General features: G+C 45.7%; 1 protein-coding gene across 3 annotated transcripts in view; it reads left to right on the top strand.

The window, feature by feature from the left end:
- The first annotated feature begins 300 nt into the window (after positions 1-300).
- The window catches only part of LOC147114100 (uncharacterized), a 114,924-nt gene continuing 88,059 nt past the window's right edge, over positions 301-27,165 (top strand). For 2 of the 3 annotated variants that reach the window (XM_085995718.1, XM_085995719.1), the window contains exons 1-4: positions 301-587; positions 16,566-16,670; positions 17,523-17,622; positions 24,835-24,943. In XM_085995718.1, coding sequence (XP_085851844.1) covers positions 383-587; positions 16,566-16,670; positions 17,523-17,622; positions 24,835-24,943 — 519 coding nt within the window. In that variant the 5' untranslated portion in view covers positions 301-382. The remainder of the gene's footprint in view (positions 588-16,565; positions 16,671-17,522; positions 17,623-24,834; positions 24,944-27,165) is intronic. The other variant, XM_085995717.1, reaches the window with a different exon arrangement.

The following is a 27,165-nucleotide window of genomic DNA, read 5'->3' as shown; positions in this document are numbered from 1 at the left end:
GCTATTAAAGCTTTCAGTGAACTGTCATTATGAAAGAAACCATCATAACTTAAGCCATAATAACAACAGAAAATGCTGGAAAAACTCAGCAGGCCAGGAAACATCCGTGGAGACAAAATAGAGTCAACGTTTAAGGGTTTGCCCCGAAACGTTGACTATTTTCTCTCCACGGATGTTGCCTGGCCTGCTGAGTTTTTCCAGCATTTTCTGATGTTATTTCGGATTTCCAGCATCCGCAGTATTTTGCTATAACTTAAGCCATGATCCCCCATCCCATCATGAAACCAGTTCAGTTGCGGCTTCAGCGAAAAGACCATAACCCCCGACCAGTTCCAACCTACGTCCCGGTTTTCTCAACGAAAACAGACTCTCACTTCTCCCGATGGATGGACGGATGTCCCTGATGAAAATCTTCTCCACAAAATCCTCCCACTGTAAAACTGACCAGCCATTAGGTGGAGCGGCTGGAGGCGTGAGAGCCAAGTGCACGCGCCCCGGGGAACGGTTGGTGCCTGCAGGTGACGTCACCGAGAGGGGCGGGAGGAGAGCGCGAGCGCGAGGTGCGGGGAGCTGGTGCCAGGCTCCCGGTGAGTATGGAGTGAAACCCTCTGACTACCTCGGCGGTGAATTAGATTTGTGAGGACCAGATCCCGCTTCCCTTTCAATAGCTCCGGCTTGCGAAGTGTGCAGGATTGTTTTTTTTTACATTTGTTCGTGAAGATGTGTGATATGTCGTGGAAATGGGTATAAAACCGTATCTAGTCTTTACCTGGTTTTGTGCTCTGTGCCGTTCAGCTTCAACTCATTCGAGTTTCGCAGCATTGCCCCTGAAGAAGGAAGTGCAGCTGGCTCATCAACTCCTTGTTTATAACTAAGAGAAGAGGTTATACTTACCAGGAGAGGCTGAACAGGCTGGGGCTCTTTTCTCTAGAAAAGAGAAGACTGAGGGGTGACCTGACCAAGAGGAGTCTAAAAGGAAATAACAACAGAAAATGCTGGAAAAACTCAGCAGGCCAGGCAACATCCGTGGAGAGAAAATAGAGTCAACCTTTCGGGTCAAACCCTTTGTCAAGTCTGAAAGGGTTTGATAGGATAGATGTAGAGAAGATGTTTCCACTTGTGGGGGAGACCAAAACTAGGGGCCATAAATATAAGATAGTCACTAATAAATCCAGTAGGGAATTCGGGAGAAACTTCTTTACCCAAAGAGTGGTTAGAAGGTGGAACTCGCTACCAGAAGAAGTAGTTGTGGTGAATAGCAAAGATGCATTTAAGGGGAAGTTAGATACGCACATGAGGGAGAAAAGAATAGGATATGCTCATTGGGTTAGATGAAGATGGGTGGGAGGAGGCTCGTGTAGAGCACAAATGCCAACATAGACCAGTTGGGCCAAATGGCCTGTTTCTGTGCTATATGATCACAAATTAAAATTTTGCAGGTATCACTCTCTTCACAAACCTGATTAGTAGTTAATGGTGCCAAATTAATCATGTTCAGCTTTTACATTAGAATATTTTCTTAAAAAGCACAAGTTTACAGAATTGTTTTCCCTGTTGTATGTCACTTCAAAGAAACTTTCAAAAGTATATCTCTAAAAGCTGTTGGAGGCACTACAGTAGCAGCTCAGAAGAACATTTTGTCCTGTAAAAGAATGAGGAACACCTTTTAAGAAGACAGGCAAAGGGTTTGAATTGAAATTGAATGATAAAGGTAAACTTATGAGCATCTACGATTGGCCATGACCTTGGAGAAGACTGCCACAACAGAACGCTCAATGATACATACAGGACTGGGTAACGACTGCAGAAGAAAATGGCATGTAAGAAAAAAAACCTTGCATTTATGTAGCACATTTCACAACACCAGGACATCCCAAAATTCTTCACCAGCAATGAAGTACTATGGTAATGGCAGCCAATTTGTGCATAGCAAGGTCCCACTAATCGCAATAAACAGATGATTTGTTTTAGTGGTGTTGGTTGAGGGATAAATGTTGGCTAGGACACCGGGAGAACTCCCCATCTCTTTGAATAGTGCCTTGAGATCTTTTATGCCCATTTGAGAGGGCAGCTGGGGCCTTGGTTTAATGTCTCATCTGAAAGATGGCACCTCTGACTGTACAGCGCTCCCTCGGTACTGAGCAAGGGCAGCAGGTGCATGGGAACTCTGGTCAAAACCCTGGAACTCCCTAGTTAACAGCATTCTGGGAGCACCTTCACCACACGGACTGCAGTGGTTCAAAAAGACCCACCACCACCTTCACGAGGGCATCTAGGGATGGACAATAAATGCCAGCTTTGCCAGCTATACTTACAACCTGAGAATGAATTGTTTTTTTTTTAAGTCTCATCTGAAAGACACAACCTCCAACAATTCAGTAATGCACTGAAATGTCAGCCTAAATTATGTGTTCAAGTCTCTGGAGTGGGGTTTGAACCTCATGACCTTCTGACTCGGAGGCAAGAGTGATACCTCTGAGTCAGAGCTGATGCCAATCTGGTAAGGTGAGACCATATAATAAGTATATGGCCTAAGACTGCATGCTACACAATGCTCCCGTCAACCTGTTCCTCATTTACTGCTGACGTAGGCGAAGCTCTCACACAAACCTACAGGTTTTCATTGCATCTTGTGCATGCCCATACCTTAGTAAGACACATATTGAAGATGCAATATACAATTTAAAGTCTTGCCGTGCTCCTATCTTCCAAGGGCATCAAGTCTCAAGTCATTCTAACACATCCTAGCTGCATGAACATCTACTGCTACTCAAGTTGACCTCATTATCCCTGGATTATTGAGGGGTTAAAAAGTTCCCATTCCTGATTTCTATTGTGACCCTTACTGTTGCTGCCTGAGTTCATAGATGAAAGTTGGGAACATATCTGTGAAAGTGCTCCTTCAATTTACACATTGCAAGACTACATTTCTGCTTGTACAAGAGTGCATAACTCAAAAGAAAATCCTGAAGCTCCCTGACCAAGCATAAGTGAAGGCACTTCTCTGACAAGCTGAAGTACCTCCAGGGGGTGGATGGACCCACATACTTGGATAATTGTGAGTCTAATGGATGTCCATCTGATCATTACTCTGCAAGTCCTCCTCACCCTCAAGCTGTCTGTGAACAACACAGATTCCCAGAGGAATGCCTGTTGTAACACTTAAAATGAATATTAAGCTTCCTGAAATGCTGTAATAAAAAGCCAACCATAAAAAAATCCTAAATGTATTTAACAACATGCATTAAAAACCCCAGAACTAAAAATGCAATTCTGTGATAAACATTCCTGAACTAACCATGTTAAGAAAGAAAATGTCAAAGATCAGAAAGAAAGCTTCAAAATGTGGCATATTTATACTTTCTTATAGGGTTAATGTTGCTTCTCTGGGGAAGGCCATGCAAAATGAAAGTTGCAGAAGGCACCCCAACCCTTCAACATAATTTTGGCACCTCTGGTAGTAGACTTGAGTCGGTACACAGCCTACTTCTGGGATTTTCTACCCCATTCCCCAGTGCTGGTCAGGCGCATGTTCCTCACTCTCGCGATTTCACTCTCCCTATTTCTCCCTTCTTCTGTAATTAATTTGTAGTAAATTGTAGCACCTTAGTTTTGTGGGAAAAGAAAAACGTAATACTTTTTTGGCAGCCTCCAGCGGTCTCTTTTAAGGGCCACTGGTTAGGTGGTCATAAACCCTGAAACATAAATTCGGCAAACATGCGGTGATTAAACATCCAGGTCCTGAAACTGGCGTTAGGTCATTGATTAGCATATTCAAGGCACTGACGTCTGTTTCAAGTGGGTGCCCTGGCCACTCAGAAGTTGCCACTGCCAAATTGGTGCCTGCTGCTCCATTAATTTATTGGTTTGTTGCTCTGCCCTTTGTTGGTGTGAGGGCTGCACTATGAATATTTTAATTCACTGATGCTCGCTTCTCCCTTTAATTCACTGGTGCTTGCTGCTGTACGAAATTATTGATTCTGTGGTGGTCTGTCCTCAACTAATTCACTGGTGCTTACTTAGCTGTTCATGAGTGACTTGCAGTGCATATAGTTTTTTGGGGTGTTCTATTTTCCTGTTGCTATACTATGGTGTCAAAAAAAAATCACATTTTGTCCTAATCAATATTCTCCCAGTATTAGTTTTTTAAAATGTTCATGTTATTGTAGCAGCAGTTTCTGTTTCCCACTGTTTTAGGGTCACATTACATTTTTTGGGAACATAGAGGTAAAAATTATCAACGCTACATGGTACTCCCCATGTCAAACACCATGAGAGATTGACTTGTGATCATTAAGATAAACAGTCGCCTTCAAGAATCGAAACTTGTATTTGGGTTAGAAGAAACACCAGTCAGCATTAAAGAAGAAAATAATAGGCTGCCCCAAAAACCTGGTGGGTAAGTACACGTGTGATACTGAGCCATATAGGTCAGGAAGATCCTAAATTAGATCCTTGAAATATCCTGAGTTAGCTGTCTTAGTGTGACAGTTCGGCACTACAATTGGCCTTATTGTCCCAGTTATTAACACCCTCCTAAAAATAAAAGCCCTTGAACTCTCTGCTCTTGTTAATTATCGCCCCATCTTCAACTTTCCATGAAAGTGTTGTTGCCACCCAAATCCACTCCTTTTCTGTAGCATCTCCCTGTTTGGATTTTTCTAATCAGCTTTCTGTTCCTCCCACAGCTCTGAAATGATCTTAACCAAAGCCACAAACAGCATTCTCTGTAACCATGGTGCATTATCCCTCCTCAACCTCTCAACACCATTCTTCTCCATTGCCTCTTGTCTGCTGTCTAGCTCACTGGGACTATCTTTGCTTGATTCCACTCCTACCTATCTAATTGCAGCCATGGCATCTCTACTGATGGATTCTCTTCCCACCCCTGCATCATCATCTCAGTAGTCCCACAAGGGCCCATCCATGCTCCCTCTCCTCTTCACCTACATGCTGTCCCATTCCAGAGACTTGAGCACAAATCTAGGCTGACACTCCAGTGCAGTACTGAGGGAGTGCCGCACTGTCGGAGGTGCCGTCTTTTGAAAGACATTAAACCAAGGCCCTGTCTGCTCTCTCAGGTAGATGTAAAAGATCCTATGGCACAATATCAAAGAAGAACAGGGGAGTTGTCCCTGGTGTCCTGGCCAATATTTATCCCTTAATCAACATCACTAAAACAGATTATCTGGTAATTATCACATTGCTGTTTGTGGGAAGTTGGTGTGTGCAAAGTGGCTGCCGCGTTTTCTACATTACAACAATGACTACACTTCAAAAGTACTTCATTGGCTGTAAAGCACTTTGGAACGTCCTGAGGTCATGAAAGGCGCTATATAAATGCAAGTCTTTTTTTTCTGTCCCTTAGCTACATTAAGAACAACAACTTGCATTTATATAGCACCTTTAATATAGAATAGCATCTTAAGGTGCATCACAGTGGTATAATTAGACAAAAATGGACACTAAGACAAAGAAGGGGTGACCAAAAGTTTGGTAAAAGAATTGGATTTTAAAAAAGTGGAGGGATTTAGAGAATTTGGGACAATCGCAAAATACTTGTGTTAGAGAAGGGAAAAGGCGGAAATGCACAAAAGGCCACAATAAGAGGGGACTACAAGAGAGCGAGCCCGGAGCAGCGCCAACCGACCTGGGAGGGTAAGAAGTAGAAAGATTTGAAGTGTGATGTCACAGGAAAGCAGGGAGGCGATTGGTTGGTCAGTATTTCTCTCTTTTTGGGCATTGGTTTAAATTAAGGGCCGGGATTAAAAACGGGGAAAAATTTGGTTGGTTTGTGCCTCCCGTTAGCACCTTAAGAGGGCGCTAATGGGGCGCAAAGCAACTAGCGCCCGGGCGCGGCAATGTTTGCGCCGCTCGCGAAATTGAGCAGACATTTTGCAGCGGCGCTAAACACTACCGCCACGATCTCCTGCGCCAGCAGATCGTGACGTCAGTCGAGCGTGCAATGCCCCAGACCGGATATTGAGTAGTGCCCCCTGCCTTACTGCCTGCCGCTAGCAACGGCAGGTTGATGGGAGTGTTTTGCAGTCGGGAAGGGACTGGGGGAGCGCTATTTAAAGGCGACCGCTTCCTGCCTTTTTTTGTCGCCGGCATTTTTGCACTACGCATTCTGAGTGAGACACACTTCTGGAGATATTCAACACTGTTGAGGAGTTTTGGGTACCGAGCAGCACTTTTGCAGGTTCATTTTGATTTGATCTTCCTTGCATCGATTTAGAAGTGAATTTGGGGGCTGCACTCAGCTCTTTCCCTGGGCCTCTCCATTGTTCTTTTCAGCAGATTTGATGTACAGGTCTCTCCAGGTCGAGATTCAAGGCTGCAATGGGCAGGGTGTGGATGGAGAGCAAGATCGACCCTCCCCTTTAAGAATTGGCCGGCGCCAGTGTGTCTGTGTTCCATTGCTGACTGACATCACATGAGCTTCACCAGCGCTCTGAGGTAGCGCCTCGCTCCTCGGCGTTAATGCCTTAAGAGAGGTGTGTAGCGCCTGATTTAGCGCTCCAATCACCTCCAGGGGCGATAGAAGCCAAGTTTGCAGTCGGAGGCGATAATTAACGGCAGGCGCTAAACTTTGCGCCCGGCCGATAATTACGCCCCAAACGGGGCGATACCGAATTTCTCCCCCTAAACGTTCAAAACTTAAACACTTAATTAATTAAATACATTAACGATGGCAGGGCTGGCGATGTGTTACTGCTGCAACATGTGAGAGCTGGTGGACACCATTGAGGTCCACGGTGACCACAATTGCAGTAAGTGTTGGTTGCTTGAGGAACTTCGGCTCCATGTTGATGAGCTGGAGTCCGAGCTTCAAACACTGCGACACATCAGGGAGGGGGAGAGTTACCTGGATGCTGTGTTCCAGGAGGCAGTCACACCCCTTAGATTAATTAATTCAAATTTGGTCCGTGATCAGGGACAGGTGGGTGTGACTACGAGCGAGGCAGGTATAGGGACCTAGGAGGTAGTGGTGGAGGAGCCTCAGCCCTTGCTCTTGTCCAACAGTTATGAGGTTCTTACACTCTGTGTGGGCGAGAGCAGGGACTGCAGCGAGGATGAGCAAACTGACCACAGCACTCTGGTACAGGGAGCCATTCAAGTGGGTGGAGCAAAAAGAAATGTGGTAGTGGTAGGCGACAGTATAGGGGGATAGACACTGTTCTCTGCAGCCAAGAGCGTGAGTCCCGAAGGCTGTGTTGCTTGCCCCAGGGTAAAGGACATCTCTGGGCTGGAGAGGAACTTAGTGGGAGGGGAAAGATCCAGTTGTTGTGGTCCATGTAGGTACCAATGACATAGGTAGGACAAAGAAAGAGGTTCTGCTGAGGGAGTATGAGCAGCTAGGGGCTAAATTAAAAAGCAGAACCACAAAGGTAATAATCTCTGCATTACTACCTGAGCCACGTGTAAATTGGCATAGGATAAATAAGATCAGAGAGATGAACGAGTGGCTCAAAGATTGGTGTGGGAGAAATGGGTTTCGATTCTTGGGGCACCGGCACCAGTACTGGGGTAAGATGGAGCTGTTCCGTTGGGACGGGCTTCATTTGAACCAGGCTGGGACCAGTGTCCTGGCAAATCGAATAACTAGGGCTTTAAACTAAATACAGGAAACTTTGTTATATCCGGCACCGACGGGACCGAGCTGTTGCCGATCTATCAAAACTGCCGGACATACCAGCGTTAATGTTGAAGCATACGGAGATTTGCAGCTCCGTATCTGGCAACAAACACTGTTGCTTAGCAACAGCTTCTAAACAGTCGGCCGTACCTTAGAAGCGTCTCTGTAGCTTAGCAACAGCTTCAGAGAGACTTTGCAGAGCCTGACTGTTGAAAAAAGCCACGAGAAGAAAAAAAACCTAACAAAACGGCTCCTGATTTCTGCCGGTAGATCGAGGTTTCCGGACATACAACCTCCGGATAAACCAAAGTTTCCTGTAGTGGGGGGGGGGGGGTGGGGGGGAAGAGATCCACTGAACAGAAAATTAAAAAGTCAAAGAAAAATGAGAGGGCAAAAGTGCAGGGTAGTGTTGTGGGATTTCTCTCTGCCCCAAAGCAGATGGAGATGAGCGTGTACTGGTTCCAAGCGATCTTTATTCAAGCACATGCAGGGAGAGGCCCTCTCAGTCTGAGCTGAGACGGGGGTCTAATTTTTACATTCGAGCAGTTGGCTTATATACAATCTTACATCTTGTTTCCTTCACATCTTCAGGACTTGGCCAATTAATTGTCCAAGTCACGTACACTTAATCACAGCTCCACAAAACACATCTTGTTTATCTCATTTGCCCTGTTTCCACATCTGCCATTGTTCTATCCAATTTACATACACTTAACCACATCTTCGCACATCACATCTTGGTGGCCCATTGTTCAATGTATGGCCTACTTGGCTTCTTTTACTTGTGAAAAAGGGTTAGACCCGAAACGTCGACTCTAATTTCTCTCCACGGATGTTGCCTGGCCTGCTGAGTTTTTCCAGCATTTTCTGTTGTTATTTCGGATTTCCAGCATCTGCAGTATTTTGCTATCCTATATAATTGGAGTAAGACTTCCTTACTCCTGTACTCAAATCCTCTTGTAATGAAGGCCAGCAAACCATTTGCCTTCCGAATGGCTTGCTGCACCTGCACATTCACTTTCAGTGACTCATGTACAAGGACACCCAGGTTCCTTTGAGCATCTGCATTCCCCAACCTTTCACCATTTAGGAAATACTCTGCCTTTCTGTTTTTTCTACCAAAGTGGTAACTTCACATTTATCCACATTATATTCCATCTGCTATGTTCTTGCCCACTCACTGAGCCTGTCAAGATTCCCTTAAAGCCTCTTCACATCCTTTTCACAACTGACACTGCCACCTAGCTTTGTATCATCAGCAAATTTGGAAATGTTACATTTAGTTCCCTCATCCAAATCATTGATATAGATTGTGAATTGCTGGGGCTCAAGCACCGATCCTTGCAGTACCCCATTAGTCACGGCCTGCCATCCTGAAAAAGACCTGTTTATCCCTACTCTTTGTATTCTGTCTGTCAACCAATTCTCAATCCATGCTAGTATATTACCCCCAATTCCATGTGCCCTAACTTTGTTCACCAACCTCTTGTGTTGGACCTTATCAAAGGCCTTCTGAAAATCCCAATACACCACATCTACCAGTTCCCCTTTGTCTACTCCACTAGTTACATCCTCAAAGAACTCCAATAGGTTTCATAACTCTCAACAAAGATATATTCCAGTGAGAAAGAAAGACTCTGAGAAGGATGAACCATCCCTGGCTAACTAAGGAAGTAAAGGATGATGTCAAATTGAAAACAAAGGCATACAATGTTGCGAAGAATAGTGGAAGGCCAGAGGATTGGGAAATTTTAAAAACCAACAAAGGATGACTAAAAAAATGATAGAGAGAGAGAAGATAGCTTATGAGAGTAAGCTAGCAAGAAATATAAAATCAGACAGTAAGAGCTTCTACAGGTATATAAAAAGGAAGAGAGTAGCTAAAGTAAACATTGGTCCCCTAGAGGATGAGTCTGGGGAATTAATGGGAAACAGGGAAATGGCGGAGACTTTGAACAAATATTTTTTATCGGTCTTCACAGTAGAAGACACTAAAAGCATCCCAATAATGGATAATCAAGGCGCTATTAGGGTGGGGTGGGGGGGGGGGGCATGTGGTGTGGTGGGGGGAACTTAGAACTATCATTAGAGAAAAAGTGCCAGGGAAACTAATAGGACTAAAGGTGGACAAGTCTCCTGGATCTGATGGCCTGCTTCCTAAGGTCTTAAAAGAAGTGGCTGCAGAGATAGTGGATGTATTGGTTCTAATCTACCAAAATTCCCTGGATCCTGGAGAGGTCCCAGTGGACTGGAAAACCGCAAATGTAACGCCCCCATTTTAGAAAGGAGGGAGACAGAAAACAGGCAACTATAGACCAGTTAGCCTAACATCTGTCATTGGGAAAATGCTGGAGTTCATCATTAAGGAAGTGGTAGCAGGACATTTAGAAAATCATAATATAGTCAAGCAGAGTCGGCATGGTTTTATGAAAGGGAAATCATGTTTGACAAATTTGCTGGAGTTCTTTGAGGATGTAACGAGCAGGTTGGATAAAGGGGAACCAGTAGATGTGTATTTGGATTTCCAGAAGGCATTCGATAAGGTGCCACATAAAAGGTTACTGCTCAAGATAAGAACTCATGGAGTTGTGGGTAATATATTACCATGGATAGAGGATTGGCTAACTAACAGAAAACAGAGAGTCGGGATAAATGGGTCATTTTCAGGTTGGCAAACTATAACTAGTGGGGTGCCGCAGGGATCAGTGCTGGAGACTCAACTGTTTACAATCTATATTAATGACTTGGATGAAGGGACCGAGTGTAATGTAGCCAAATTTGCTGATGATACAAAGATAGGTGGGAAAGCAAATTGTGTGGAGGACGCAAATAATCTCCAAAGGGATATAGATAGGCTAAGTGAGTGGGCAAAAATCTGGCAGATGGAGTATAATGTGGGAAAATGTGAGGTTATCCACTTTGGTAGGAAAAATAAAAAAGCAAATTATTATTTAAATAGGGAGAGTTTACAAAATGCTGAGGTACAGAGGGATCTGGGGGTCCTTGTACATGAATCACAAAAAGTTAGCATGCAGGTACAGCAAGTAATTAGGAAGGCAAATAGAATGTTGGCCTTTTATTGCAAAGGGAATGGAGTAGGGAAGTCCTGTTACAACTGTACAGGGCGTTGGTGAGACCACACCTGGAGTACTGTGTACAGTTTTGGTCATCTTATTTAAGGAAGGATATACTTGCATTGGAGGCAGTTCAGAGAAGGTTCACGAGGTTGATTCTGGAGATGAAGGGGTTGTCTTATGAAGAAAGGTTGAGCAGGTTGGGCCTATACTCATTGGAGTTCAGAAGAATGAGAGGGGATCTTATTGAAACATATAAGATTCTGAAGGGGCTTGACAGGATAGATGCAGAGAGAATGTTTCCCCTCCTGGGGGAATCTAGAACTAGGGGGCATAATTTTGGAATAAGGGGGCACCCATTTAAAATGGAAATGAGGAGGAATTTCTTCTTTCAGAGGGTCGTGAATCTTTGGAATTCTTTTCACCAGAGAGCTGTGGAGGCTGGATCATTGAATATATTTAAGGTGGAGATATACAGATTTTTGAAAGGTAAGGGAGTCAAGGGTTATGGGGAGCGGGCAGGGAAGTGGAGTTGAGGCCAAGATCAGATCAGCCATGACCTTATTGAGTGGCGGAGCAGGCTTGAGGGGCCAAATGACCACCTACGTCTTATTTTCTTATGTTCTTATGAATGGAGAATTCGGAATAAAGGCGAAATACTTGTGATTTTACAACTGCAACAAATCTGGTGCCTATTTGGTGACAATCGTTAGCTGCCTTGTTCATTTTTCATTGTTGCTGCCGGGACCTCTCTCCAACCTAGGAAGTCTTCAGGTGAAAACTGATGTCTTTCAAAGACTAGATACATAATACATCTAGGTAAAGGTCCTTGATAAAGAACTGGTAGTTAAATTTCACTTTTTGGTCACAAGGATCTGGACCATTTGTTCAGCTGCCTCTGCCACTTCCCTACCTTCCCCTAGGTCACCAGGCCAAACTTCCTCTAATGTTCCCCACAGCCCTAGTCTTGATCGCACAACTTTTTGTCGATTCTATCCTGTCTCCTACCTTGCTGTTTCCAATCTCATCTTGTCCATGAGACCCACCTCCAACTCCCTTGACCCTATTTCGACCAAACTGTTGACCACCCAACTTCCCTTCCTGGGTCCCACATTAGCTGGTGGTGTTAATGGTTCCCTCTCCTCAGGTACTGTCCCCCTCCCCTTTAAATCTGTCATCATCACCCCGCTCCTCAAAAAAATCCCCTTTTGATCCCTCTGTCCTTGCAAACTATCGCCCCATCTTCAACCTCCCTTTCCTTTCAAGTCCTTGAACATGTCACCTCCCAAATCAGTGCCCATCTTTCCCGCAGTTCCATATTTGAATTCCTCTAATCAGGCTCCCGCCACAGTACTGAACCGGTCCTTATCAAAGTCACAAATGACATTCTATGCGACTGTGACAGTGGTAAACTATCCCTCCTTATCCTTCTCAACCTATCTGTAGCCATTGATACAGTTGACTACATCATCCTCCTCCAACGCCTCGCCTCCGTCGTCCAGCTGGGTGGAACTGCCCTTGCCTAGTTCCATTCTTATCCATTGAATCATAGCCAGAGAATCACCTGCAATGGCTTCTCTTCCCACTCCCACACTGTTGCCTCTGGAGTCCCCAAGGATCTATTCATGGCCCCCTTCTATTTCTCATCTACACATTGCCCCTCGGCAATTATCATCTAAAAACATAACATCAGGTTCCACATGTATGCTGACGACTCTCTTGAGTCCTTGACTAGCTATGATTTGTCACACTGCTTGTCCGACATCCAATGTTGGATGACCAGATATTTCCATCAACCAAATATTGGGAAAACTGAAGTCATTGTATTTCATCCCTGCCACAAACTCTGTTCCCTGACCACCGTTTCCATCCCAGGAAACTGATGCTGAGCCAGACTGTTCACAACCTTGGGGTTTTGTTTGACCCCGAGATGAGCTTTTAACCACATATCCACTCCATCACCAAGACTGCCTACTTCTACCTCCATAACATCTCCCGACTCCGATCCTGCCTCAGCTCATCTGATGCTGAAACCCTCATCCATGTCTTTGTTATTTCTTGTCTTGACTATTCCAATGCTGTCCTGGCCAGCCTCCCATCTTCCACTTTCCTTACATAAACTTGTGTTCATCCAAAACTCTGCTGCCCGTATCTTAACTCGCAACAAGTCTTGTTCATCCATCACCCCTGTGCTTGCAGACCTACACTGGCTCCTGGTCTGACAACACTTCAGTATTAAAATCCTTAACCTTATTTTCAAATCCCTCCATGGCCTCGCCCCTCCCTATCTCTAACTTCCTTCAGCCCTACGAGCATTTGCAATTTCTGTGCTCCCCCAATTCTCGCCTCTTTCGCATCCCCAATTTTATTCGCTCCACCATTGGCGGCTGTGCTTTCAGCTGCCTTGGCCCTAAGCGCTGGAATTCCCTCCCTAAACCTCTCTGTTTCTCTGCTGTTCTCTCCTCCTTAAAATCTACCTCTTTGATGAAGCTTTTGGAATTCTGTCTTGCTATCTCCTTCTGTGGCTCACTGTCACTTTTTCTATTGATAACACTTGTTAAGTGCCTTGGGACATTGTATAAATGCAAGTTGTTGTTGGGTTTAACATGTTTGACAGTCTGGTAACATTGGGATCCCATGATGACTTCACAGTAAGGATTGCTCCTCCCATTTGCGCTAAGGGTTTCAGATATGTTACCTCAATAATGCTCACCAACAATCATCCTATTCCATTTGTCTTTCGTGAGCGTGCTTAATAAGCATTTTCTCAGTGTATATGAAGCGTTCTGATGCTGCTTTAACTTTGTGAGCTTAAACAGTCCACTGTAGGAGTCTAACTAAAATACACTTTCTTTGACATTCAAGCCCATTTTTGTCTTGTAAGAACATAAGAAATAGGAGTAGGAGAAGGCCATACAACCCCTCGAGCCTGCTCTGCTGTTCAATAGATCATGGCTAACCTTCTACATCAACTCCACATAAATACTGTGGCAACCACAGCAGGTCAGAGGCTGGGTATTCTGCGGTGAGTGTCTTACCTCCTGACTCCCCAAAGCCTTTCCACCATCTACAAGGCACAAGTCAGAAGTGTGATGGAATGCTCTCCACTGGCCTGGATGAGTGCAGCTCCAACAACACTCAAGAAGCTTGACACCATCCAGGACAAAACAGCCTGCTTGATTGGTACCCCATCCACCACCTTAAACATTCACTCACTCCACCACCGGCGCAATGTGTCTGCAGTGTGTACCATCTACAAGATGTACTGGAGTAACTCGCCAAGGCTTCTTCGACAGCACCTCCCAAACCCATGACCTCTACCACCTAGCAGGACAAGGGCAGCAGGCGCATGGGAACACAATCACCTGCAAGTTCCCCTCCAAGTTACACGCCATCCTGACTTGGAAATCAAAATCCTGGAACTCCCTCCCTAACAGCGCTGTGGAAGTACCTTCACCATATGTACTGCAGCGGTTCAAGAAGGCGGCTCACCACCTTCTCAAGGGCAATTAGAGATGGGCAATAAATGTTGGCCTTTCCAGTGATGCCCACATCCCAGAAATGAATAATTAAAAAAACCTCCACTTTCCTGCCCTATCCCCATATTCCTTGATTCCCTTAGTGCCCAAAAATCTATCTATCTCAGTGTGAACTTACTCAACGATTGAGCATCCACAGCCTTCTGGGGTAGAGAAATTTCTCCTCATCTCAGTCCTAAATGGCCATTCCCTTATCCTGAGACTGTGTCCTAGTTCTAGACTCTTCAGCCAGGGGAAACAGCCTCTCAATATCTAGGATTTCCAGGGTTTTAAGTTGATTGTTCTCATACCTCAGATTTTCAAATGGACTCGTCTGCAGACTTGGAGTCAGTTTTCACTTGAACACTAATGACATCCAGCCCTACCTCTCTACTACCTCTCGACCCCTTCACTAAGTATGTGCTGTCAGACTGCTTATTCAACATCGGGCTCGATTTTCCAAGCCCCAAGGAGGCGGGTTTGGAGGCGGGAGTGGTGGGAAAATTGCAGAATCGGGGGGCAGGAACCTATCCCGCCCCCAACCCACCTCCATGCCAATGTCCCAGGAGGCGGGTACCCGACCTGAGCTGGGAGCCGCTTCCCCGAGGCGGGAAGGGGATTAATGCCAATTAACTGCCTGTTAACAGGTAGTTAACAGGCAGTTTTTTGCCTAATCCCTATTTTTAGCCCTGAAGTGTGGGCTGTCCGACGGCTCCGAACCACGCCAAGTTAGCGAGGCGGACCGTCGGTCTTCAGGGGTTGGAGGGGTCGAGATGTCCATTGTGCAGGTGAGTGATGGGTGCATGTGTGCAGAGGTAAGTGTGTGAGGTAAGTGTAAAGTGTTTAAATAAGTTTTACTTATCTTTCTCCTGCAGGCGTCAATCCTTCAGTTCTCGGGAGTCCCTCAGCTCACCAGCACAGAAAGCAGAATGGCCGCTGAACTGTCAAAAGCTGCAGCCTCTGCTTTCTGGTCTGGAGAGCTCTCTAACTGAGTCTGAGTAGAAGGACTCAAGTTAGAAGACAGATTGTCCATGTTTGATAGCTTCACAGAGCTGTCAAACGCTGATTTTTCATCTGTCAAAATCTCTTGACAGATGAAATGTCAATCGCTGACGTCACCAGTAACCAGGTGTCCCTTAATTGGCCTGCTGAGCCCGCTGGGCGGGCTTAACAAGGTCAATCAAGGGAAAATAACGTGGGTTGGCCACAAGTTGATGGAGGCGGGACTACAACCCAAAAAGTGGGAGTCCCACCTCCAAAAGCTCCCCATTGACAAAATCGAGCCCTTAGTCTTTCCTCCAGCTATACATTGGTAAGAGTGAAGCCATTGTCTTTGCCCCGCCCCCACCACAAATTCCATACCCTTGCCAACCAACTCCATCCCCTCCCCAGCCACTGCCTCAGGCTGAACCGAATTGTTCTTAACCTCAGCATCCTTTTCAACCCTAAGGTTAGCTTCCAACCCCATATCTTCTCCATCACAGACAATGCCTACTTCCAACATTATCTGCCCCTACCTCAACCCGTCTGCCACTGAAATCCTCATTCATGCCTTTATCACCTCCAGACTCGAGTATTCTAAGACTGCCCTGACTGGCCCCCATATTCCTCCCTCTGTAAACTTCACCTCATCCAAGATTCTGCGGCCTGTATCCTATCTCCCACACAGTCTCATTTCCCCATTACCCCATCCACGTCGACCTACATTATCTAGACCCCCAATGCCTTAAATTTAAAAGTCTCATCCTTGTGTTTAAATTCCTCTCCTGCTTCACCCCTCCCTATCTCTGTAACCTCTTGCAGCACTATAATCCTCCCTCCCCAAACTCTCCCATTACTCTGACTAAGGCCTCTTGTGATTTGCGGCTGTACCTTCAGATGACTAAGGCCCATGCTCTAGAATTTACTCCCTAAACTGCTCCACCTTTTAATACACTCTAATACCATTTCTTTGACCAAACTTTTGGTCATCCCTCCAGATATCTCCTTTTTTTTGCTCAGCATCCAAATTTTTGATGCTTTAGAATGTTTTCCTATTAAAGGTGCTATATAGATGCAAGTTATCCTCATCATTCATGCCCTTGGACTAAAATGTGGGGGGGGGGGGGAATTATGAACCGTTCCCATTCACAATGCAATCTAATGACTCATGATGATGTTGTGAGAATTCATACATGAAAAATCACCAATTAAATGAGGCACTGAAGGAATACAAGTGTCTGTGGGACTATACTCCTGCATCAGTCACCAAATTTGCAAGGGGTGAAAGTAATTAATTCTGTGGGTGTTTCTTTGAAATCTGTAAAGACTAATTTTATTTGTTTGTTCTTGCAGGAGACGTAATGGCTCAGTTTAAAGGCAAATCAAACTGGAAACAAATGCATGCAAATACACAGATGAACCAGTGCTCCTCCCCAGCTCCGAGTAATGGAAAGAGAAGTAATGTAACTGATAATTGTGTAATTGATGACTGTATTGGTAGATGATCTCCATAATTCTTCCTCCCTCGGTTTACTGTCTTTACTCTTGAAGACACCAACTGATGGTGAGGTGTAGTTTAATGGGCCCTCAGTGAGCCTAAACAATAAGTGAAGTAAAACTTTACCAAGGAGAATTGCAGCCTGTGCAGTTCTGTCCATAAATGCACTTCCAGGAGGGGTCACCGAGTAGCAATCAGGAATGGGAACCCTACTTTTCTTCCCCTGCTCAACAGCTTGGAGGTTATTCTGTTTATAGCACAGCCACTGCTGTTCCAGCCTAAAATGGTTAACTCAACACAGGCTATAGTTTGATATATTCCATCGGTTACCCACTGATCCATCAAGAATTGTTGATCGTTTTAAAGTTTAAATCTTATATAGATTTACAGGTTTTTTTCCCAGTATGTTATATTTCTGGTAGGGGTAGCCAATGTCCTAGAATGACCCATGACAAGAATATCAATGGATCCCTCAGTATCATTGGTGTCAGTTTGTTTGGTCACTTTGGAAACAAGTGGAGCATACTGTTTGATTTCTGGTGCTGTTTTGTATTACAACAATGCAACGTATTTGGGTGTTAATTAATATGGCACTACAACAGCATGATAAAACATAATGGGGATAAAATTCAACTTGGGTGCAAAATGCATGGTAGCCAAATCGATCGCCCATTATACAGTCCAGTAGAAGTTGACTTGTACACCAATATCTTGTTTAAGTTTCTATTAAAATGTTAGTTGCACAGCATATGTTATTATGCCTCTCTTTAACTGAACTAGGTTTTATTTTTGCTTTAAAACAATCACTGCAGATGTAAAACCAAGTTCCAAATTGAAGAAATTGTCATTCATCCATGAAGAAGCAGATTCAGAATTATCTTCAACTAATAAACGTGCTCCTGGTGGTCATAGGTTAGTGGTAAAATATGAGGTATCTTTCAAATGCATGCACAAAGTGAAGAAGATTCGAATTTACAACAAGAGAGAGAAGATAGTTGGCTATGATAATCAATTTAGTAATGTTGACCATTATGTAGGAGGTAAAAAACCTTTTCCTGACAAGGTTTTCAGGTAGGTTGTATTCTGTAAATCTATCAATTCTTTATTTCAGAATGGTGATAACAGGAGTACTTTAAATATTCTTACTGATCAGTTCTATATATTCAAACTATTAACATCTGTGTGCACATCCTGTCTGCACGACTTGACTTCCTGTTGCCTCATTTTTGAAACAATTTTCTGTCAACTTCTTCCTGTTATAATTTCCTGTTTGTGTGTGGAGGGGAGAAATCGTGCGTGGAGGTGTAAGCGCGTGTGTGGGGAGGGGAGAGAGCATATGTGTGAGTGTGCATGTGTGTTGTGCAAGTGTGCGTGAGATCTTGTGATCTCTGGCAAAAACTTTAGGCTTCTCAACGTATAATGATCATAGTGCTGTGAATAGGGGATTCCTAGCGTAGTGCAGCAGTGATGCCATTAAGCTGTCTAAGCAGCCAATCACCTTGAAGAATTCTCAGACAGCAAACCAGGAAATGAAAAGCTATGATTATCTGCACTTTTAAAATATATTACAGAGAACAAAATAAAGATTGGGACATACACATGGGGTTAAGGTTGAACCTGAAATATCACAAACAAACTTTAAAAGAAAATTTTATTGTAATTTTTATCACAATTGAGAACTTTGACATTCCACAAATAGAAAAATGTGTTTTTCTGGGGCAGAACAGTTGTTTGGCAGTCAACACGCTGTTAAAACCCCAGTTACACCTATTCCAACCAGGCTGAACATTTAATGGGGTATTTAATAGCGATATTAGCACAGAAAAGCCATGGGGGGAAAAATTCAGCATCGCCCCATATGGGGCGCCATTACTGGCGGTGCGCAAAGTTTAGCGCCTGGCGCTAATTATCGCCTCCGACAGCAAACTTGGCTTTTATCCCCCCTGGAGGTGATTGGAGTGCTAAATCAGGCGCTGCACAACTCTCTTAAGGCGCTAAGGCCGAGGAGCGAGGCGCTACCTCAGGGCGGGCGCAGCGCAGGTGCTGTCAGTTAGCGATTGAACGCAGACACACTGGCGCCGGTCAGTTCTTAAAGGGGAGGGTTGATCTTGCTCTGCAGCCACATCCTGCTCACTGGAGCCTTGAATCTCAGCCTGGGCAGACCTGTGGCTAAATCTAGCAGCCAGACACTATGGAAAGGGCCAGGGAGCGAGCACAGCGCTTCTGCGAGCGGGCGTTGGAGGCACTGGTTCGCGGGGTGGAGCGCAGAAGATCTATACTGTACCCAGAGAGTGGCAGGAGGCCTTTGCCACGCGAGTACAGAAGAGTGTGGAGGGAGGTGGCTCAGAGAGTGTCCTCAAGCAGCATGGTGCCTAGGACCCATGTGCAATGTAGGAAAAAGTTCAACGACCTCACTCGGGTCGTCAGGGTTGAGTGCCTTTTTTTCAAAACCTCTTCATCCCTCCATCTCAACCTCACTTTATGGCCAGAGGGTCTTGAAAGCCCCAATGCCCAACACTCATCCAACACCTATGGCCCTTTCATCAAACACACACGCGCATTCCACACTTTGCATACTGTAAGGGCTATTCAACCATGGGAGGCATTTCAGGCAAGATCATGGCTGCATACAGTAAGGGCTATTCAACCATGGGAGGCATTTCAGGCAAGATCATGGCTGCATATTTACACAGACGCCGTCCTTTTTCTTGCAGGCCAAGCTGTCTCATAATAGGAGACAGCAGCAACGGACTGGTGGAGGGCAGCCTCAGCTTCAACCCCTCAGCAATCTTGAGGCGCGCGTCCACAGGATTGTGGCAAGCCGGGTGATTGGTCCCGTCGCCACTGGAGACGCTGACCACGTTCTGGACAGCAATGGTAAGGTCATCACCTTTTTGTCCTCTCTCCTTCCACTTGTTCCTCACAACACCAGCCTTTGACACTTTCAATTCAAATCACTAAATCGCTGCAGTCATGCCTCCCTTGCTGCCACCCTGTCCTCACGCTAAAGCCACTCTTGTACCTCCCTGCTTTCAGATGGTGATTCACCAGGTGAGGAGACGGGCCCTCAAGCTGCCAGTGAGAGTGAAGCTGAAGGTGAGGATGAAGAGGAAGCCGGGCCATCAGCGCCACCCTCAACCGAGGCAGCCCATGCCCATACTGGGGACACGCCTTCCCTGGGGGGGAGCAGGGGGGAATGGTCTGATGAGAGTGAAGCTCCAGGACCCAGCGGGCTGCAGCAACGCGAGGGGGGTAGGGAAGCTCGGGGGCCTTCTCCCCGGAGGGAGAGTATGGCCTCGAGTCCTGCTGCACTGGACGCAGACGAGGAGCGGGTCCTCGCTGAAATGAGCGCCCAGGCGGAGCAAAGGCACACTGAGCTCATGGCTGCAGTGGCAAAGTTGCCCGAATCCATTGAATCACTGGCAAGGAGTGTGGAGCACTTCGCTGTAGCACAGGTGGCTGCCATGCAAATGCTAAGTGCTGCAGTGCAGTCAGTGGCTGGTCTCATGCAGACGCAGATTGAGGCCACGCGAGCACTGACTGCTGCCACCCTCGCTGGATTGGGCAGATTTCCCCGGGGCTCTCACCACGCCGCAGCAGGCCAGCAAACTCTGCTCCATCAGATTGCTCCGGATGCTGAATGCTGCCCCGTGGGAGTGCCAGTGTGTCGGTCGAGCAGGGAGTTGCTGTCCTCTCTCAAGATGACAGCATTCCTGCTGCCATCACTGGCACTTCTCCACTGCAGTTGCCACCACCTGTAGGACAGACTGCTGCCGCCCATGCAGAGTTGGTGCAGTTAGCAGCCGGGCCCTCCAGGCCCAGAGCTGGTCCAAGCCGTCCCTCAAGGGCATCTGCAGTCTCAGTTTCTGACACTCGGCAGCCTTCCCCCAGCCTTGCTCCAGCCACTGGGGTCCCATTACGGAAGAGCTGCAGGGTGGGAAGGGGGGAATTTCGCAAGGGAAGCAGATCACCCTCGAAGGGCAAAAAGTAGAAGGTGTGGCAAAATGTTTTTCATTGTTTTATTGAAGGCTGAGGTTCGTGGTCAAATTTTTGTTACTGTTTTGGACATTGTCTCCAGGCTGTGAGAGCCAGTTATGTGAATGACTGCTTTTTTTTTGTGTTTCTTTCTATTACTTTGTCATGCGGAAATGAGACACAGAGTTTGTGAAATAAAGAAGTGTCTGTATTCAAAATGTACATGTTTGGCCTTTGCACTCATTGTTGCCTTGACCGGCTTAGGGGTTGCGGGATGGTTTCATTCAGGTTGTTTGAATGGCGGAAGCCATTCCCTCAGCGGGGGCCTAGAAGCGACTTGCTATGAGCCTTTGACGGACGGCCCTTCCACTTTGTGCCTCCCTCCCGCCTTGGTGCTGCTGATGATCATCATCCTGCTCCTCCTCCTCCTCTGCTGGTGCTCCAATGTCTCGTGGCATTGGCTGGGTCCTGAGGATTGCAAGGTTATGCAGCATGCAGCACACAACAACGAAGTGGGAGACTCGCTCAGGTGAGTACTGCAGGGCTCCTCTAGAATGGTCCAGACAGCGGAACCGTTGCTTGAGCACGCCGATTGTGTGCTCAATGATGTTCCTGGTAGCTTGATGGCTCTCGTTGTATCGTAGCTCAGCAGGGGTGCTGGGCGAACGGAGTGGTGTCATCAGCCAGGTGCACAGAGGATATCCCTTGTCTCCAAGAAGCCAGGGTGATGCGGTGCCTGGAAAAGGTCTGCCACAGAAGTCTGGCGCAGGATGAAGGCATCGTGGCTGCTGCCTGGAAAGTGGGCATTGACGGCGAGTATCAGCTGTCTGTGGTCACAGACCAACTGGACGTTTAAGGAATGGAAGCCCTTTCGGCTGCAGAAATCCTCGGCATTCTCTTGCGGTGTCCGCAAAGCCACATGTGTGCAGTCAATAGCGCCCTGCACCATGGAGAAGCCCGCTATCATCGCAAAGCCCGTTGCGCGTTCTTGCTGCTTGTCCGGGGTCATGGGGAAAGAGATGTACTCTCGTCTCCTTTTAAAGAGGGCATTTGTTACCTGACGGATGCAGCAATGCACTGTGAACTGGGAGATATTGGCGATGTCCCCAGTAGCTGATTGAAATGAGCCGGTGGCATAAAAGTTGAGAGCCACTGTTATCTTCATTGCCACTGACCGAGACGTCCTGCTCCTCAGTTGAGGCTGCAGATCTGGCTGAAGCAGGTGGCAGAGCTCAGTGACCACCTCCTTGCTGAATCGCAGCCTTCGCAAACACTGCTCCTCAGACATATTAATGTAGGAGAACTGTTGCCGAAAACCCCTGGGAGGGTAAGGTCTCCTGTACCGAGGCCTGTTGGCCCTCCTCCGTCTGGCCATGCTTGCCACACTCTCGCTGCGTCTCTGTGCCCTCCGAATGTGATGGAGAAGGATGACGTTCCCATCCATTGCAGCCCCCATAGTATCTGGGCAATCAAAAGTTATGAAGGTCAAAAAGCAAAGTACCTGCAAAGTTATGGTCAGAAGCCAAAACTACCTCAGACAGCATTGACTCAATGCAGAAGTCTCTCTTTGTCTCTCTCCAAATCTCTCTCTCTCTCAGAACGAGTGGTGCAAAAATGGCTACCACACAAAAGCCAGGAAGATGCCCCCTTTAAATAGCGCCCCCACAGCGACTGGGAAGCGTTCCAGTCAACCTATCATTGGTTGCGCCAGGGAGAAAGGAGGAAGGGCACCACTGAATTTCCGGTCCGGGGCGCCCCAAGGGCGTTGCACTCTCGAATGACGTCAAGATCTGCGTGCGCAGGAGATCGGGCAGTATTGTTTAGCGCCGCCGCAAAATGTCCGGTCAATTTCGCGTGCGGCACAGATATCGCCGCGCCCGGGCGCTAGTTGGTTTGCGCCCCACTTAGCGCCCTCTTAAGGCGCTAACAGGTGGCGCTACCAACTGAATTTTTCCCCCCAGGTTTTTCCCAATTCCACTGATTGCCGGCTATGGGAAGGGGGTTCCATAGCGCAGCCTGTGTAGGAGCAGTGAATGACTGACCGCAACTTCAGGATTTCCACGTTTAGATGCGCATGCGCCAAATCCTGAAGTTACGGCCAGTTTTCAGAGGGGTAATGACAGGTAACACTGACAGTTTGCCGTCATTACCCACCGCAAAATCTGGGCCAATAATTTCTTGCTGGCTTCTTCTGACCTATGATTGGCCTCAGAGACTCAGAGCAGTTAGCTTCAGATCGACCTCAGAAAGGCTGAGCAATTAGACCTGTGGCCTGAGAAAAACATCATTATATACAGCTGCACCATAGCAGAATATTGCATCAGGCATTATATGCTATAATGGTTTAAATAAACTGAAGTATCTTCTGACTTGCTATGAACAATGCCAGAGGAGATCTCGGAGTGAGGTAAAAGAATATCCGTGTTAATCAATGAATAACTTGGTAACTCTGAAGCACAACCTTGGAATTCTATAGTGAAGATCGCGTAGGTTTTCTTGTTTCTCAAAATTTGCAATGCCAGCCGATGACATGACTCTTGCAATAATCTGAGGCAAATCTGAACTTTTCCTTACAAATCCTTACTGTGAGAGGAAAAAAGACATACTATGCTTCCATATATGGTTCAGGAGAAGAATCCAGAGTTCATATACTCTAGGTTTAGTTCTCTCAATTCTTTGGCTTTTTTTCTCTTCATTTTTGCCTTTTTAATTTTTCAAAAATGAAAAGAATGATCTGCATGGGATTGTTTCTGTAAATGCTCTCAATCTAAGAGAGTTTTTTTTAATAGGAAAATTAAAAGACTGCAGTGTAAAAGTATTTTTTTTAAATGATAGAATTATCATGCCCAGTTATTTTGCATACTACCTTAAAGAAAAATAACTTGTATTTATATAGGGTACTGAGGCTGAGAACAGTCTGGTTTAACCTGAGTAAGTGGCTGGGGAGGGGGCAATGATACAGATTTGTGGTGGGGGCCAAAGATAATTACTTTGGCCTTTCCAATATTTAACTAGACAAAATTGAGGCTTATCCAAGACTGGATGTCAGACAGTCATTCGAACAATACAGAGGCAATGGAGGAGTCAAAACAGGTGGCGGAGAGGTAGTGCTGGGTGTCATTGGTGTACTTGTGAAAGCTGGCCCATGTCTTCAGATCATGTTGCCAAGGGACAGCATGTAGCTGAAAAAGAAGGGAGGTATTGATACTTGTGGGAGTCCAGAGTTGTGGGGACAGGAAGAGAAGTCAAAATAGGGGAGAAGGAGAAAATGGAAAAAAATGGTGACTGGGAGTCCCTTGAGGAAATTCCTGTTACTGTCAGTAAATGTGTGTATGAATCTTCATGTTAATTTGTTAAATCCATGGGGGAAGAAGTAAATAGATTGAAGAACAGCACTGCAATTTATTCTACATTGCAAATAATGTCAGCTTTGTGAGGTAAGCTTCTACAAGAGGTGAGCTTCTCAACAAAATTCTGGAAAAGATCAAAGTCATCTTTTTTAAAAGAAAACCAGAATGATGGCAGTGCACAAGTTTAGCATACTGTCCTCCCACTCCCGGGGCCTGGACTCAGTCAGCCAATTTCTTCCCTCTACTGACTATAAGGGTTCTTTGATAAGTTCAAGCAGTCTCAACCTAGCTCCTAGTAGGTGCAGGCTCACAGTACAAAACTCCCCACAACTGATCAAACAATGCCCACAGCTGGGCAACTTACATGGTCTTGTCTTAAGTAATTTTGGAGAACAGAGGTTAGCTAAAGTCTGTTGATCACTGTTCCCGTTGGGATGATTAATGGGTCAGAGAATAAACTTTAAGAATATATACGAGCTTTATTAGAGGAGTATTTGCAATTAGAGGATTATTATCTTGAAGAAACCTGAATCCAATTTATGATAGCTAACTTTTGTTATTGGTCATAGTTCAGTTTGCAGTGATATTAAATAGACAAAGTGACATCAAAAGTCCAAACTCTATACATTAAGAAAAATCCAAATTATTCCAAATTGATCACATTTCAAAATACTTTTCAGAAAATCCCTAAGTTCTTGATTGTTTAAATTTTGTTACAGTATACAAATCCTGTAAACCGTTTTCAATGTTAGATTATTACTTTGGGGAGAAAAAAAATCAATGTTTCTTTGTTCTTAAGGAGTTTGCATTTGTCCCGATCAAAAACTACTGTACAAAGAAACATTTCAAAGAACAAAAAAAGAATTGAGTCTTTTCAGAGCAGAAGTCCTAGTCTTCAGCAATGGAAGGTATGTTTACTGTTGTAAATCATAAAATTGCTTGTTAATTCCTGTTATAATGGTGACTTTCGGAGGCAGTTATCAGGTTTGCTCTGGTTTTCCTCAGTTTGTAAACTAATTTTATAGAGATAGTGTCTGTTTTTACACTTTGTTTTCAAATATTTAAATACAGAGCTCTAGGAGGCTAAGAAAAGGTTTGGAATGCACTTAAATGTAACTTGTAAATTGTTGTTTTTGTCACAAGCCCTAATGCTCATTGTGTGCCTGATAAAAGTGCAATTACTGTTTGCTATGGAGATTAATTTAGTCTCTGGTGCCCTTCTCTACCCTCAAGACTGAAGGAAAATACTGAAGGAAAGTATTTTGAAGCAAGTGTTTGACAAAATGGGGGATTTCTGTGTTGTATTTTTAATTTTCTCTGCTAACAGAACAGGTGGATTAAGAGGGAAAGCAACATAACCAACACAGTACCAGTACTATACTACTGAATACACTTGAACATAAAGGGACACCGTGGTCTCAGTGAGTAGAAAGTGCTTGTTTGCTGCTAGCACAGTTTATGGAATCTCGGTGTGATTTTGGAGTTTCAAACACAAATAAGTCTCTACATTCAAGCGGGTTCTATATTTGTTTTTGATGTAAGTGAAGAAAAACCCACTTCACATAAGATACGTTGAGGGAAAATGAACAAGTGTCTCTATGGCTTTTGGGGAAATTCAGGGAACTTTCAAAATTGAGAGCCAGAACTAATCAAGAGGCATGACTTAAAAATTATCTCTCAAAAGCCTCTCTAGCAACATCAATCAAATTCTCTTTTGGATTCATTACAATCTTGGTCTTTGCTACAAAGTTCTCTGAAAACAGATTTCAAACCCAGGCGAAATCCCCCAATTCATTTGCCTTTCTTTCGGGAAAGTATGTGCTGAATTTTGTGTAAAGCTGAGACAAGTGCTCCACAATTGCATATTTAACTTCTGGGGGGGGGGGGGGGGATTTTCTGACATCAAAGGAGGCAGGAAAGGTGGGAAAATCGGTAAAATGAGTGCGGGTTCAGAACCCACCTCCGTGGGATTTTGCCTGTGCCGGTTTTGCAGGGCAGGAAATGGTCCCGCCTCCAGCTGACCAGAGAGCTTGTTAAGAGGCTTAAATGCTCGTTAAGGGCCTCTCCAAGCCTATTTTGAAAGGCCCTCGTGATTTTTCGACCATTTCAGCATGTTCCACGACCCTCCTAAACCACGCCAGCTAAACCTGGCAGGTTGACAAGTGGGTGATCTCCTCACAGCTGCAGGTCCAACATTAAATCGGTGATTTCATCAGGGATTAGTTGCAGGTGACAGAACTTTGCTTTAAAAGGTCTTTGAGCACTTTTAGAAGGCCTTCCGAAGTCGGAGGTGCTGCAGCTTGAATCTATCAACTGTGGGACCTCCTTGGAAGACCCTCTCCCCGCTTGCAATGAGCGCTTCCCCAATGGAGGCATCTGCAAGCAGCACGGGAACCATTCATTTTCTTTCACCATGGACCTCAGATTCGGATGAGGAGCATCCATGGCAGCAGCAGAACCAGGCAGCTCAGCAACAACAGCAGCAGGAGCCCCAACCTCCTGCTCAGCCACCTGATGCTGCACAGGACAGAAGGCGCCAGCGCATTGAGGCACCTCTTCGCAGGAGATACCCACGACAGAGGGTTTACAGACAGAGGATGCGCTACCTCAACATGAGTGAGCAGCAGTGCAAAAGGAGGCTAAGACTTTCGCGAGAGGTTGTCCAAGAGATCTGCAGACTGCTGCAGCAAGGCCTGGTGCCCAGAAGAACGGGTGGACACCCCTTACCAGTGGCTGTCAAAGTCACCACCGCACTCAACTTCTTTGCCTCAGGCTTCTTCCAGGGATCATCGGCATCTCCCAGTCGGCTGCCCACAGTTGCATCACGCAGGTTAGCGATGCCCTTTTCGCTAAGGCCCACAATTACATCCAGTTCTCAAGGGATCAAGCCAGTATAACCGCCTGTTTGGTTGGCTTTGCAAATATGGCAGGCATGCCAATGGTGCAGGGTGTCATAGACTGCACACATGTGGCCCTTAGGGCACCCCATCACAACCCAGCTATCTTTGTCAACCGAAAGGGCTTCCACTACCTTAATGTACAGCTGGTGCGTAACCACAAGAAGGAGTTTTTGCTTGTTTGTGCCAAGTTGCCATGACTCTTTCATCCTGCGGCACTTTAGTGTTCCTCC

The sequence above is a fragment of the Somniosus microcephalus genome, chromosome 8 (genome assembly GCF_052327205.1).
Source record: "Somniosus microcephalus isolate GS21.2 chromosome 8, FLI_Smic_1.0, whole genome shotgun sequence".
Lineage (NCBI taxonomy): Eukaryota > Metazoa > Chordata > Chondrichthyes > Squaliformes > Somniosidae > Somniosus > Somniosus microcephalus.
Note: the sequence above shows the minus strand (reverse complement) of the source record. Positions and strands in the feature narration are given on the sequence as shown.